General features: G+C 36.5%; 1 protein-coding gene and 1 pseudogene across 1 annotated transcript; one reads left to right on the top strand and one right to left on the bottom strand.

Annotated features, from left to right (window-relative positions):
* LOC149540688 (protein CTR9 homolog pseudogene) overlaps positions 1-10,940 on the bottom strand; it is a 67,256-nt pseudogene extending 56,316 nt beyond the window's left edge.
* Positions 10,941-11,399: 459 nt separating this feature from the next.
* On the top strand, positions 11,400-13,127 carry LOC149540687 (uncharacterized). The gene has a single exon (XM_089802730.1). It carries the CDS (start codon positions 11,400-11,402, stop codon positions 13,125-13,127), a length of 1,728 nt encoding a protein of 575 aa, XP_089658856.1.
* Positions 13,128-15,670: the final 2,543 nt, after the last annotated feature.

Genomic DNA, 15,670 nt, shown 5'->3' with positions numbered 1-15,670 from the left:
TGCAGTGGTGATCCTTATTGGTAACTCGACTAGCCATAAAGCAAAGGCTACTGCTGCTCTTTATACTATTATAATGGAAGTGGAAACTAGTTATTAGAAATTATGGGTGGAAGGGGATTCCTTAAATATTATCAATATGTTGAATAATAAGAATATGGTGATTCAAAATATTGAAGGGAGCATCCTAGAAATTAAAAAGTTGATCGATAAATTTGATAATGTAATTATCTCATAATTACTAAGAGGGCAATAAAGTGGCTAACTGGATTGCCAATAAAGCAATGAATGCGAATAGCAAGCTGACATGGTATGGCAACCAAGTTAGTAAGGAAGGGGAGTTAAAGGTGGTCATTAATTATGACATGACTAATGCAATTGAAGGAAAGATTAGTGAGATTTTGAGGATTAATATGGCAAGTAGTGGCATTAATAAAATGTATTGTCATTTCTCGAGGGAGTGTGTTTCATAAATACCAATAGGATAGGGCACTTTTTTAAGATGAAAAGCTTGTTTGAATTGAAAGATAAATCGTCTTCTATTATTGTTACCATTTTTTGCAGACTTATCAGAGCAGGGTGCATCATGGGTGGTAAGCCGAGGAAGTAGGAGCCTTCTAGTTGCAAAGAATGGAAAGCTAAGCACGCAGTGTGGGCAATTCTCCAAAAGCATAAGGTGATTGTGTAAATTGAGAAGTTGCACAACTTTAAACCACATATTATTGATTATTTCTTCAAGAATTGGTCTTGGGAGAGGGTAACTCTTCATGGGGTTATATGGACTTGATGGAGGAGTTCATTGTTGATATTACTGGCCTTCCTATGGAGGGCCTAAAATTTAAGAAGGAAACCAGCATATCAAATGCAACTTTCAAGAATTTTCCAAAAAATGAAGAAGAGGAAAAGAAGCTAGTGAAGGACGGGGATTTCTACAAGATGGAACATATAAAGGTAATTTAGCAAGGTGTTTTATCTTGTGTTCTTAAGTATTTTATTCTAGATGGCAGGTCAAAAAGGGTTCATAAATTCCTTTTTATTCAACCATTTTTGGTACAAGGATAGGTTATCTTTTCCTTTTTATTTGAAGTTTTTGTTGTTGAATAGCCTCCACTCTTGTAGAAAAAAGAGATTGGGCATGTTCTTCATGAAGGTCTTATTTTGTTAATTGAAGATTATTGTAGAAAGAATGTGGTGAAGCTCTCACTTGTCATGGATAAGAAGAGGAAATTTTTTAGGAAAGAGCCTCTTGATAAAATAAGCGCCAAAAAAATTTAAACCCATAATGTGAAAACTGAGGAGGGTTGCAGTGAAATTAAGGGTTATAAGAAGGAGATTGGCTAATAACACTCAGAAGGTTAATGAGGAAGCTGTGGATTTGGAGAAAAATGAAGAAGATGAAGTTGAAATAGAAACTGGTGATCTCAGTTCCAACTTAGATGGGTATTCTAGTAGTCGAAGAGCTTCTCTAGGTAAAGAAGATGAGGAAAGCAATAATGATGGGAAAATGGTGACTAAGTCACATTCTAAACCCTCAGACTAGAATGAGGATAAAGAAATCATGACTCAAAGTGTTAGGCAAACAAAGATTAAAATTAATGAGGTAAAGCTCCTCGAAAACTCATGAAAGGAAAAGGATGCTAAGAGAAATGCCTTGGTGATTAATGATTAGAAAATGAACAAGGAGAGCTAGAAGAATAATACTGCTCAAGATGGTTTAGATAAAGGCGATTACTTAAAGCTTAATGATATCTAGGACGTGACTATTAACCTAGAGAAAAAGTGTGAAGATGAGGCCAATGAAGAAGACAATAACATGGTGAATATTTCTTTCCTCCATAAGGCTAAACTGAAAGCTCATGCTTCTCTCCAAGTTGATTCATGGCTATATAATGAGATCACAATTCTCAAGAAAAAGATGGAGGAGCTCCAAAATAACCTGGATGAAGAAATAAATAAAAGAATTCTATTGGAGAACCAGGTGGGTAATATCCCTAAGAAGTTAAAGGCCTATGAAATGGAGTTGGGCCAACTGGTTAAGGATAGTGGTCAAAGGATGGAAATAGTTTATGTGTAGCTACTACGAGCATTGGTAAAAGAAGAAACGAGGAAATAATCTCCCCTATTGTAGTTAAGCTTCCCAGTGGCCCAAGTAAGAGCACTAGGAAAAGTACTAAGAAAGTTGTTGTTGCTTTGGGTTTGGCTATGGAGTACATCCTTCAAGGTACTGTGGTAGCTAGTAAGGAACAAGTGAAGGTGATCAAAGAGCTAGCTTAATTGTGGGCCATGGTTGTTGGTTGGGTTATTGGTCCTAGTGGTCCAAGTCCTTGTAAAACCTGGCTTTGAACTTTGATCGTTTACTTGTAGGCTCCAAGTCATTATAAAACTTGAGCTTCTTTTATTGTTTTATCCTTTCAACTAGTTGTAAGGGGGTTAAGGTCCCCTCAAAACTTGTTTTTACGTTAATTTAAAATATCATGAGATTAAAATTACCAAAAATTACAATAAAATATTAATGTATCACAATACCATCTCAAGATCAAAACTATGTGTAAAACCACCAGTGTACAAGTCAAATGTCATAATACCTATTTTAGAGGTAAAATCTCAAAGATCCCCAATTGATAGTTGACTCTCTAATCAAGGATACTAAGCTCAGGGTTCCCATATGGATCATAATTTTGTCTCACTTTTAGTAATAACTAGTTTGAGTATTTTGAGGCATGCTCAGCCCTATGTAGGTAGTTGAAGTTGATTTTTGCTGCATATACACTTGCATCACCAACTAGCGAGATACAATAAATATGCATGTGGGTGTGTGTGTGTGTGTGTGTGTGTGTGCGCGCGTGTGCGTGTGTGTGCAAACAATGATCGAAAAGGAAGGAGTGTGGCATCTGTCTATGTGTGTGTGTGTGTAAACAATGATCGAAAAGGAAGGAGTGTGACATCATGTAGATATCCCAAATAAGTGACTATGTCCACCATCGCTCATCCAAAAGAGACACCAAATCGAGTAAGCACACATGTATATAAAGCACAATAAGTTAGTTGGGTTATCTTAAAACCAAATCATAATCATAAATTAGACAACATGTTCAACCAAAGCATGACACTGAATTAGAATTTTAAGCAAGATATAAAGAAAGGTGCATAAATTAAACATTATATTTAAACCATATATTTAATCTTCTAATAACATTATACAAAACATGATCAAATCTAAAACAAATTATAAACATCATAAGCAAGCAAGGATGTGTAAGATAAGGGTAGAAATGTTTCTAAACATGTTATAAGAACATAGTCGATTCGATTACCTACAGACAATTTTTGAGTAAAGGTTCACCATTCTTTCATGTTAAGAATGTTAAAAGGTACAAATCATATGTTATCTTATAGTTTTACCTATGTAGGTATTTGTCAAGTTGTGAAAAAAAGGTCTATAATAAATAACCTTATCTTCCAAAATAGCCTAAATGTATGTACATATTATATTCAAACTCTATACGGATACTTTTCAAGATTAGAGGGGTATTACATGGCTCAATACAATGGAGGAAATATATTAGAAGAAAACTATAACATTACATAAGATCACCTCATAAATATTGATATCACAAAAGGATAAACTTCATATGGGATGTAGCATTGAATTTCTTTCCATGATCATTTATTTCTATAAGTATTAGCCATAAAACTATTGGTGATGAGGACTTATATATTCACCCATTTCTCATGTTTGACTAGATTGATTGAACAACAAATCAATCTAGAAAATGCTTCTTCTTGTTTCTCGTTATATATTAGAATAAATAAACAACTTCATACACTAGTCATAACTTGTTTCTTCTCCTAATGCATAATATTGTTAATGACTCTTGGCCATATTCCTTCTTTCTGTTACATTCTCATGTTTTCTCTCACTACCTCTCTCTCTTCTCCTCACATTATCTTATCGTCATCTACTATGCTCCTAATTGTTTTATGTCACATTCACTTAATAGTCTTGCTATGCCCTAATTTGCATCAAAAATAACTATGCTTAGCACTTAGATCTATTCCATCAACCATGTATAGTTCCAATTTCACCCCTTGTTCTTTATTTTCCTTCTACATACAATGTTGTAATCACCATTCCCTTAGTCTAAACAAGCTTTTCATGCCATAACTTACATTCTCCTCTCAAAATAGAGCCTCTTTCTATAAATAATGGGTGTCAAGGGTGATTTAGGGTCTACCTTATATGTCATATTATTTCTCTAACATGTCTTTGACCTACGAATCTGACCCCTAAAGAGGGACACCCATGCCTTTGTATCTATATTGGATGTAAATGGAAAGGCTATCATACTCCACTAAATGTGTCACCTTTGTCGTGTCTTAACTTATGTCATTCTCCACAATTAAAAGTTGTCTCTTTGTCGGATGGTTGATGTAAATGCCTAGACTCACTCTCTATTTTCTTCCACAATCATCCTCCTTAGAATTGGTGAATGTCCTGATGTGAAAAATAATAATTCAAATTTACAAAAATTTAAAAAAGTAAATTAGAATCTACATATGACTTAACAAAATAATCAAGTGACAACTTACTATAAGAACTAAAATTGAACTTTAAATAAATCTCTTGAATATACAACCTTTTTTATTAGAATACAAATTATTTTATTTACATTCCATTACATAAATACACCAATACATAAATTGCTCTCCTATACTATAACTTGTTACAACCACAACAATATATGACTAAGCCTTCGCATCCAATTTCTTGGTCTCGGCCACGACAACAAATAGATAAAAGCCATTACAAAAAGCCAAGAAATAAAGCAAAAGAATAGAATAGTGCCGTATCCAAAATAAAATCGGAGAATGACCCAAATAAGTAGTTTAAGTGCAATTATGTAAGGCTCTTTGTCAGCTTCATTGAAACGCACAGGATAATCATCCTTCGATCCTCCCAATACACTATTCACCACATTCCTCAATGCTTTCCCCTCATCCCTGAGCAATGAACATGTAGAACACCATTAAATAAAGGAAACGAAATGCATGGTAAGGGAAAAACGTGAAAATATTGAAGTGTAAGGGCAACCTTTAATTTAAGTGTTTTAATTTATTTTTTATTATCTGCCGAGATGACAGATAGAGTTATAACCTAAAAAGTACAACTAAACTTAAACTCAAAAGTAGTATCTTACACTATTATAAAATGTAAAAATTTCATAGAATTGTCGTAATAGTTTAGAAATTATTTATAATATAACTTTTCTTTTTAATTCAATATTAGAAATAATTAGATTATTGAAATTTTAATTTTAATGCTATATTAATTAAGATAAAAATATTTAACATTAATAATAATATCTATTAAAACAGTATATCTATTCAAAAGTAGTATCTTACACTATTATAAAATGTAAAAATTTCATAGAATTGTCGTAATAGTTTAGAAATTATTTATAATATAACTTTTCTTTTTAATTCAATATTAGAAATAATTAGATTATTGAAATTTTAATTTTAATGCTATATTAATTAAGATAAAAATATTTAACATTAATAATAATATCTATTAAAACAGTAGTATCACAAATTTTAACTAAAAATTAATATTAAAAATAAAAAATAAAAATAGTAATAATATGAAAGAATAGTGAATATTACTAAATGAAATTTCATAACTAAATCAACAAAATCCAAAAATAATAATTTAGTATTAAATTAAGTTTTAAAATGAAATAATTAGGACTGAGATAAAATATTTAATAAAAATCAATATTCATCTTCATTCATTATGTTTAGGCTTGTTTACAATCTGCATTCCAAAAATCGTGGCTAAAAAATGTGGTATGAAAATAGCTTCCACAAAATATGTCAATTAGAGAAAAATAATAATCTATCATTGGTGGAAGTTTTAGGAGAAGTGAATGCAATAGAATATTGCCTACAGCGATTACAATAAGGTTCTAAAGCAATTAAGTTCTTCCCAAAAATGGTAGGCTTCTTTAGATTTATTAATAGAATTTGAAAATTTAGAATGATAAATGTTTAAAATATGATTTTGGTTTTGAAAATTGAAGTTGAGATTTTTTTAATAAATTAGTAAGTTAAATAACTTGCATCTAGCTTTATTAAATACTAAAAACTAAAATAGTAAAAATATTAGGGAAGTTTGATTCATTAAAAATCTGAATCCTTGCCGATAGTTCTCTACCGTAGGGCATTAAATAATAAGCAAATATGCATACTTTGTCAATTGTCACTTGACAATATCTGTAGCGGTTTGATATCTAAATAAAAATATATATATATAATTCTAATAAAAATAGTGGAAGAGATGTTCAAATATAGGTTAGTTACATTTACTTTATTTCTTTCTTAGTATAAATTTATGAATCTATGTAAAATACTACCTCTTACAATTCTTTCAAGATATTTCTATTTTTGTATGTATGAATGGTTTACAAAGATTCTACTAGAAATCAATTCTTATTGAGTGTAAGATTCCCACATCATAAGAAATGAAACCAGAATCTATCCCCAGAATGATTAAATATATATTTTTATATTTATGAAAAGAAAGTGTAAACACAAAACCCTTGCCTACCAAACCTGGATTGGCTTTAATGGCTCTTGCTACTATTGGTCCCATATTTGATATTAATTTTATATGCATTTGCAAAAGCCCATGTATTACCTCTGAAATTTTATCTGCAGCAGATTTAGCCTTTGTTTAAAAATGTAGTCTATTGAGAACAACTCTGAGTAAGCTCCTTCAGAGGTAGAAAGTTAGTCACTCTATCTCAAGTTCGCAAGTGTGTCTTCCTTAGGTTATCGGGGACATGTAACTTGTAGGCTCCCTGCTCTGGATACCTATTGTATACATTTGAATCTACTGCATTCTTTTATGGTTGAATTTGGTTGGTGTAATATACATTTTGGTTGTCTATTATTTGATTGTAATTGTTATAAATATTAGTAGTTAGTTTAATAATTCTTTATCAATATAATTTAAGGAGATTTGAAGCTGTGATCAAGTTCTGATGCTACTTATTAGAATGGTTATAGTAATTATATTTACGAACTGATATCAGATTTCTAAACAGCGTAATGATAACAATGATTTGGACCTATTTGATGAAAAGACAGGACGGAAAAGGCCAGTAGAAAAAATGGAGGCATCCAAAGTAAGGACTTGCATAAGAATTTAACTTGACAATATTTGCTAAGAACGATTATCAAAGACTAAATATTAATAACTGAACTCCTCAATTACAAAAGACTAACTGTTATTTACTGTTTAATGCTTTAACTGAAGTGAATAAAATATAACTAAATATTGTACATATGGCAAACCATGTTTGAATTGTTAGCAAAAAAAGTTCAATTTAGGTGAATTGTGCATGTATGTGTCAAAGAGTTTTAGTCTGAAACTATAACTAGCAATAGATTTGTCTTTCAGATTCAATTAGCTGTCAAGAGTCATCTACCTATCCATTTTCATGTGTGTTGTCAATCATAAAGTAATTTGTTGCCAATCTATTTAGTAGTCATTAAGAAATATTGGTGAATCAGATCTATTATATTAATATACATCTCTAATTCAATAAATCCAGGCCACAAATTCTTTCTTTCTTTATTTTTTCCCTATTGTATTATCTTCTGTAAATATCTCTCTCTCTGTTTTTAGTAATTCCACCCTCAGTTGCCATATAACATTTAGACCCGAGCTGACTTTGAGATAAAACATCTAAATTCTACCTGTCTATGGAAAGCGGTTTCTTTATTTCAGAACATTCTTTGATCAACCCATACAGAGGCATGGACCAATGTATGCCACCACAAATTAGTCTTGACAATCTTGCAGTTGCCTTATGAGGGACGCACTCAACTATAAACTGTTGTGGGTTTTAACTTGAAAAATTGTTTCCTGCGACCTCACTAATTACAGAAATAATGTTCCTGTCTTCACTATGGCACACAACTGAGGATGTGCCTTACTTGCAGCCCTAGTTAGCCCTGCTTATATACAGCTTGATCAACAGGATTATTATATACAGAACGATTATTACTAGCCCATGCAATTTTCACTCTGAAATGGCATTTATACTCTTTTGAACATGTGAAGTGTATATCCACTATGATTTGTAACAACTTTGAAGCCTGTCCACATTCAAATGCATGTAACAGGTCATGGTAAACATGATTTTGTCCTTTTAAAACTTTGCAATACCCTTCCCACGACGCACCTGATCATGCATTTTCCTTCTTGTAACTTAAAAACTTGGCATCTCCCTTTGTACGGCACATTCTCTGCTCTGTTCATGTGACTGTCATCTTAAAATCCCGAATCCTTCACTGAAGGTTTATTGTAAACGTCAATGCAGATTATGATGATGAAAACATGCACTAGTTACCCCTTGCACACACAAGGTAAGGTGATTGTAAAGTTCATAAATTTTCGTTTGTGCTCGTTCTGGTGCACACTTGTATTCATTTGTTGAATTTTCATTTTAAACCGGTTCTTCCTTCTCAATGGTTTGAATTTCAGTTTATTCATATCCTTACTCATGCATTTTCCTTATTATAAGAGATGAAGATTAAGTTGAATGTAATTCTTTGTTTAGAGTATTCTGATTTATATGCAAGTTAGATACTGATATTGTTATCAAAATTTAACTGTGTAATGTTTTAGTCAATTCTAGGAATCATGTTTCATGAGTAGTGGTTCGTACTCTCTGAATGAATGAAACACTTAGTACTCATTGTATCTAGGTGATGTTAATAAAAGTGAAGCAAGACTTTTTTGAGAGGTTGCCCATGTTTCACCTAGATGCAATGAGCACTAAGTGTTCCATTCAATCTAATGACAGAGGGGTTCTCCTGAAGCACTACTCTACTCATGAAACAAACATGACTGGATAAGTTTGATTAAAAAATTACACACTTGAATCCTGTTATATATCTCCTACTTATCAATGCTTCAAACTATTAAATTTTGTAAAAAGTACTTAGATGAACTATGATTGTCTTACTCTACCCTAATGTAGTGGCATTTTACCCATCTCAAATACAAAAGAAAATTATTTTATTTCCTTGTTTGGAATCATTCAAATGTCCATTCATGCCATAAAATAGCCATAAATAAATAAATAAATAAAGGGTAAAAATAGGAATGGAAAGAAATGTGGCTTGTTAACAAAGCCTTCTGTCTTTTGAATAATGAAGATATGTATCTTAAATTCTAAAGGCGCCAGAAAACGCAAAATGGATCTAGTAAGAGCAGTGAAGAGGAAAGATTATTTTTTGCACTTACCCCTGATCACTAATGATCTGGCCAATGTAGAAGGAAGCTTTATGGAGTGCCTGCTTCCACCTTTCAGTTTTTTTTGAGTTATATCTGCTCAGATGGAACAAGATCAAACAAGCACAATTGAACAAACTAAAGTCAACTCTCATACATGACTACCAACATAACTCTAGTATATGAGAGATGAAAAGGAAAATCAAATTAATTGAGAACATTTGATAACAATACATTTTAACCATCAACGTTTCGAATCACACTACGTGATCCATCATCAGGATGAAGAGCAAGAGAAGCACAAAAGTATATTGCAGATAATGGATGACTCAAGAAAGATATAAAGGGAATAGGCCAAGAAAGATAGCACACTCTCCGAGGTTGAAGAAAGAAAATAAATAAAATATAAATATAAATAAAATAAAAGAAACATTAAAAAAGGGGGGGGGGGGGGGGGGGGGGGGAAAGGGCCGAAGGACAAGGGGGTCAATAAGGGAAGACTCCCGAGGATAGATTAGAAGATAAATAAAGGCGACAAAGGAATAAAGGAAAGAATGGTGAGAAAAGACACGGGAAGAGAAAAGAAAGGAAATAGAGGGAACCCCCAAATATGAAAAGACTAAGAGCGCGCCTCAAAATTAGGACTCAATATGACGGGAATAAAAAAGAGAACAATCAGAATAACATAAGTAAGAGACAAGTAATGGTCGAGGAAGAAATACGCTCTAGCTGATAACTATGTGACAAAATGTATAGAAGAGAGGCCAAACCAATAGGAGTGTGTAAGATTTATTGTGCCAATGTGTGTGTTTGAATATTGAAAGGGTCGACTATATATATATATAAACAATGCATTATTATATAACTATGAGTGTGTGCGAAAGAGTATGTGAATATATATACATATACAAGAATCAATATAAAGCAAAAATTATAAATAAACCAACTAAAAAATATAAATGAGGAATAAATATGTGCGGGAGTGGATATATATATATATATATATATATATATGGTATCTACGAAAGTAAAAGAATCAGCTAAATAAATTAGGTAAGAAATAGGAAATAAATGTGCAGACGTGGATATATATATAAGACTGCTTATATGCAAGTGTACGCCACTAAAGACAAGAAAACCCAAGCTGAAAAAGGACCACCACAAAGGGACAAGGATGAGGAAAGGAGAGACGAGGAGGACAAGAAAAGAAAGAAACAAGCCAGAAGGGAACACCAACAAAAGAGACTAAGACCCCAGTAGAACACCCCTGCCCCAAGCCCACCGAAAGGTGGTGAATGAGAAGTGTACCCCTAGGATCTAAGGCTGCTGCTCTACGCCCATTAGGACCAGGACGCCTCAAAAAGACTACCCCACATGGTCAAAGAGAGCCAAGCTAAAAGCAAGAGCCAACGAGAAAAGAAGAGACCCAAAGGTACAACCACCACCAACAAGGCAGACGGAGAGGAGAAACCCAATTGGAGCACAAGGCGAGAAGAACAAAGAGGGAGTGGGAGACCACCTGGGGAGAAGGGGGGGGGGGGGGGGGGGGTTGAGAAAGAGGAAGGTCAACCCGCGCGAAGAAAGTCTCTGTCTCTTGCCGCCAGCATTGGCTGCCAAGAGGGGTTAAGGTTCCAACCATCGTCACGATTAAGGTTAATGGGGTGTTTGTGGATCTCGACTGCTTCTTTGAGTTTTCTTTTGAAGAAGTTATCTTCCTTGGCAAGCACCTGAGTGTCTTCCAAGCAGATGTGATGCTTGGTCGTGAAGGAGTGCTCGGCTAAGGCAGATTTGCACACTCTATCGTGTCTAATGTCAGCGACATGCTCTTTGATCCGAGTGTGGAATGAGCGGCCCGTTTCGCCAATATAAGGTGTGCCACAGGAGCAGACCACTTTGTAGACCCCAGAGTTGTAAAAAGTGTCTCTAGAGTCCTTGATGGGGGGAACAAGGTCTCTAAGTTTGGCGAGGGGTTTTGAAGGCTACACGTAGGCCTTTCTTGGCAAGGATTTTGGAGATTTTGTGGGAAAGGCCTTCAACGAAGGGGGAGAGAGGCATTGAGCACTAGGGGGGGACAGGAGGGGGTGGGAGCAGGGAGGGAATGGTGGCCTTAAGGCACGCCAAGCCTCCTAAGCGCAACATCCCCAAAGCGGAGTTCATTTCTTTCAAAAGTTTGTTGCGTCACAATGACTTAGTCATTACCAAAGCTGACAAAGGTAATGCTACTGTCATCATGAACAGACAAGATTATGTTGCTAAGATGCTTAACCTTTTGGAGGACTCTCGGAACTACAAGACCTTGGCTCGTAATCCTTGTGCTAAAATTTTGAAAAAAGTCAAAGCTAGTGTCTTGGCCTCATCCCTTGATGCTAACATCAAGAAGAGGTTAATCCCCTCTAGGGAAGTCACCCCTCGCATCTATGGTGTCCCAAAAATTCACAAGGAGGGTATCCCCTTGAGACCGATTGTTGACACCATAGGATCACCCACATACCCTCTTGCGGCCCATCTTGCCAAATTAATCTCTCCCTTGGTCGGCAAATCGGATTCCTTTGTCAGAGACTCGACACACTTTATCGAATTCATCAAGGATGCTCGTCTTGATAGTAATGATGTCTTGGTGAGTTTCGATGTCGTCTCTCTCTTCACTAAGGTCCCAATTCTCGATGCCATCGAAATCGTGAAGTGTAAGACCAACGCAGAGATTGCAAGTTTGGTTGAGGTGTGCCTTCGATCCACTTTCTTCTCCTTCCATGGGGTCATATATGAGCAAGTTGATGGCGTGGCCATGGGTTCCCCTCTCTCTCCGATCATTGCCAACCTTTATATGGAACATTTTGAAGAGTTGGCCCTCCGATCCTTCCCTCTTCAACCTAAGTGGTGGAAGCGCTTTGTTGATGACACTAATGTATGTTGGCCTCATGGGCTTGACAGACTAGAAGAGTTCCAACAACACATCAATAACTTAGCGCCTAGCATTTCCTTCACCAAGGAGCTAGAGTCTGATAGTCAACTGCCTTTCCTTGATGTTCTCCTCATCAAAAAACCGGATGGCTCTCTGGGTCGTCGTGTATTTAGAAAGGCAACTCACACAGACTTGTACATTCACGCCTCATCCCACCACCATCCCAGCCAAAAATTGAGCATTCTCAAGACCCTTGCTTTGAGAGCTTTTAGAATTTGTGATAATGATCACTTAAGCCTTGAGCTAGACCACCTCCGCAAAGTCTTTAAGCTCAATGGATATTCCCCTAAACAAATTTCTAGGGCTCTCAACCAAGCGAAGTCCGTCCACCATTCCCTCCCTGCTCCCACCCCCTCCTGTCCCCCCCTAGTGCTCAATGCCTCTCTCCCCTTCGTTGAAGGCCTTTCCCACAAAATCTCCAAAATCCTTGCCAAGAAAGGCCTACGTGTAGCCTTCAAACCCCTCGCCAAACTTAGAGACCTTGTTCCCCCCATCAAGGACTCTAGAGACACTTTTTACAACTTTGGGGTCTACAAAGTGGTCTGCTCCTGTGGCACACCTTATATTGGCGAAACGGGCCGCTCATTCCACACTCGGATCAAAGAGCATGTCGCTGACATTAGACACGATAGAGTGTGCAAATCTGCCTTAGCCGAGCACTCCTTCACGACCAAGCATCACATCTGCTTGGAAGACACTCAGGTGCTTGCCAAGGAAGATAACTTCTTCAAAAGAAAACTCAAAGAAGCAGTCAAGATCCACAAACACCCCATTAACCTTAATCGTGACGATGGTTGGAACCTTAACCCCTCTTGGCAGCCAATGCTGGCGGCAAGAGACAGAGACTTTCTTCGCGCGGGTTGACCTTCCTCTTTCTCAACCCACCCCCCCCCCCCCCCCCCCCCCCCCTTCTCCCCAGGTGGTCTCCCACTCCCTCTTTGTTCTTCTCGCCTTGTGCTCCAATTGGGTTTCTCCTCTCCGTCTGCCTTGTTGGTGGTGGTTGTACCTTTGGGTCTCTTCTTTTCTCGTTGGCTCTTGCTTTTAGCTTGGCTCTCTTTGACCATGTGGGGTAGTCTTTTTGAGGCGTCCTGGTCCTAATGGGCGTAGAGCAGCAGCCTTAGATCCTAGGGGTACACTTCTCATTCACCACCTTTCGGTGGGCTTGGGGCAGGGGTGTTCTACTGGGGTCTTAGTCTCTTTTGTTGGTGTTCCCTTCTGGCTTGTTTCTTTCTTTTCTTGTCCTCCTCGTCTCTCCTTTCCTCATCCTTGTCCCTTTGTGGTGGTCCTTTTTCAGCTTGGGTTTTCTTGTCTTTAGTGGCGTACACTTGCATATAAGCAGTCTTATATATATATCCACGTCTGCACATTTATTTCCTATTTCTTACCTAATTTATTTAGCTGATTCTTTTACTTTCGTAGATACCATATATATATATATATATATATATCCACTCCCGCACATATTTATTCCTCATTTATATTTTTTAGTTGGTTTATTTATAATTTTTGCTTTATATTGATTCTTGTATATGTATATATATTCACATACTCTTTCGCACACACTCATAGTTATATAATAATGCATTGTTTATATATATATATAGTCGACCCTTTCAATATTCAAACACACACATTGGCACAATAAATCTTACACACTCCTATTGGTTTGGCCTCTCTTCTATACATTTTGTCACATAGTTATCAGCTAGAGCGTATTTCTTCCTCGACCATTACTTGTCTCTTACTTATGTTATTCTGATTGTTCTCTTTTTTATTCCCGTCATATTGAGTCCTAATTTTGAGGCGCGCTCTTAGTCTTTTCATATTTGGGGGTTCCCTCTATTTCCTTTCTTTTCTCTTCCCGTGTCTTTTCTCACCATTCTTTCCTTTATTCCTTTGTCGCCTTTATTTATCTTCTAATCTATCCTCGGGAGTCTTCCCTTATTGACCCCCTTGTCCTTCGGCCCTTTCCCACCCCCCCCCCCCCCCCCCTTTTTTAATGTTTATTTTATTTTATTTATATTTATATTTTATTTATTTTCTTTCTTCAACCTCGAAGAGTGTGCTATCTTTCTTGGCCTATTCCCTTTATATCTTTCTTGAGTCATCCATTATCTGCAATATACTTTTGTGCTTCTCTTGCTCTTCATCCTGATGATGGATCACGTAGTGTGATTCGAAACGTTGATGGTAAAAATCTTAACACAATCGAATCCAGAAACATACTAGTACAATATAATGGATTGTGGAAATTTGTTCTCTTTAATACATTTTAAGTTTTGTTAACTACTATTTACAGCCAAACGGGCATCCAAAAAGAATAAAAAGGAATGGCATTTTAGGTGTACCTGCTTTCATGTTTGTAGAAGGCACTTGCATAATTTCCTTTCCCTCCAATTGCCCATCTTAAAGTAGACGGCTCGACATGATAGAAAATGGGAATAAATCTGATGCGACGCGTGCGTGTTCCCAGCATGAATGCCAACTCAGCCAAACACCAAGGGGAATGTGCGTAATTTTCAGAGAAAATAGCAATGTGAATTGAGGCATTCCGCATTGCTTCTTCCAGAACAGCAGGAAAAAAGTCACCAAGCTCCAATTCATTTGTGTCTAAGAACACTCTTAATCCATGACTTTTAAGAGATTTATAAATGTCACTGGCAAATGTATGTTTAACATCTTCCCCGTAATGATTTATAAATACGTCGTAGACCAGTTCTCTCATCGTGGAGGAGAATTCCTCCGAAATGGAAGTAGAAGCAGGTGAGGCGATTATTATGCCATCGAAAGCAGTTGCTTTGGGAGATCCCCGTTGGTCGGATTCAACGTCAGGGACATGCTTTGGTGAGTCGATTATTACGCCTTCTAAAGCAGTTGCTTTGGGAGGCTCCTGTTGGTCGGATTCAACTTCAGGGACATGCTCTGGTGAGTCGATTATTATGCCATCTAAAGCGGTTGCTTTGGGAGACCCCTGTTGATCGGATTCAACTTCAGGGACATGCTCTGGTGAGTCGATTATTATGCCATCTAAAGCGGTTGCTTTGGGAGACCCCTGTTGATCGGATTCAACTTCAGGGACATCCTCTGGTGAGTCGATTATTATGCCATCTAAAGCGGTTGCTTTGGGAGACCCCTGTTGATCGGATTCAACTTCAGGGACATCCTCTGGTGAGTCGATTATTATGCCATCTAAAGCAGTTGCTTTGGGAGACCCCTGTTGGTCGGATTCGACTTCAAGGACATGTAAAGCATGTCGTTTGGGGTACACTACTTGTCGATCAGATGCAACCGGAGCAGCAGATATGGCGACTCTGAGACCATCGAACTCACTTCGTAGGCCATACTTGGGCTGCCCAGCGGCGTTAGTAGGGGCTTCCATTACATTGTACAAATAAAAACAGAGGGGA

The sequence above is a fragment of the Cupressus sempervirens genome, chromosome 9 (assembly GCF_028749045.1).
Source record: "Cupressus sempervirens isolate cs-2001-9-10 chromosome 9, ASM2874904v1, whole genome shotgun sequence".
NCBI classification, from domain to species: domain Eukaryota; kingdom Viridiplantae; phylum Streptophyta; class Pinopsida; order Cupressales; family Cupressaceae; genus Cupressus; species Cupressus sempervirens.
This window is presented reverse-complemented; position numbering and strand designations above follow the sequence as displayed.

Coding starts and splice junctions, on each gene's coding strand:
- LOC149540687 (XM_089802730.1), top strand. CDS start 11,400: ATGGTGGCCTTAAGGCACGCCAAGCCTCCTAAGCGCAACATCCCCAAA.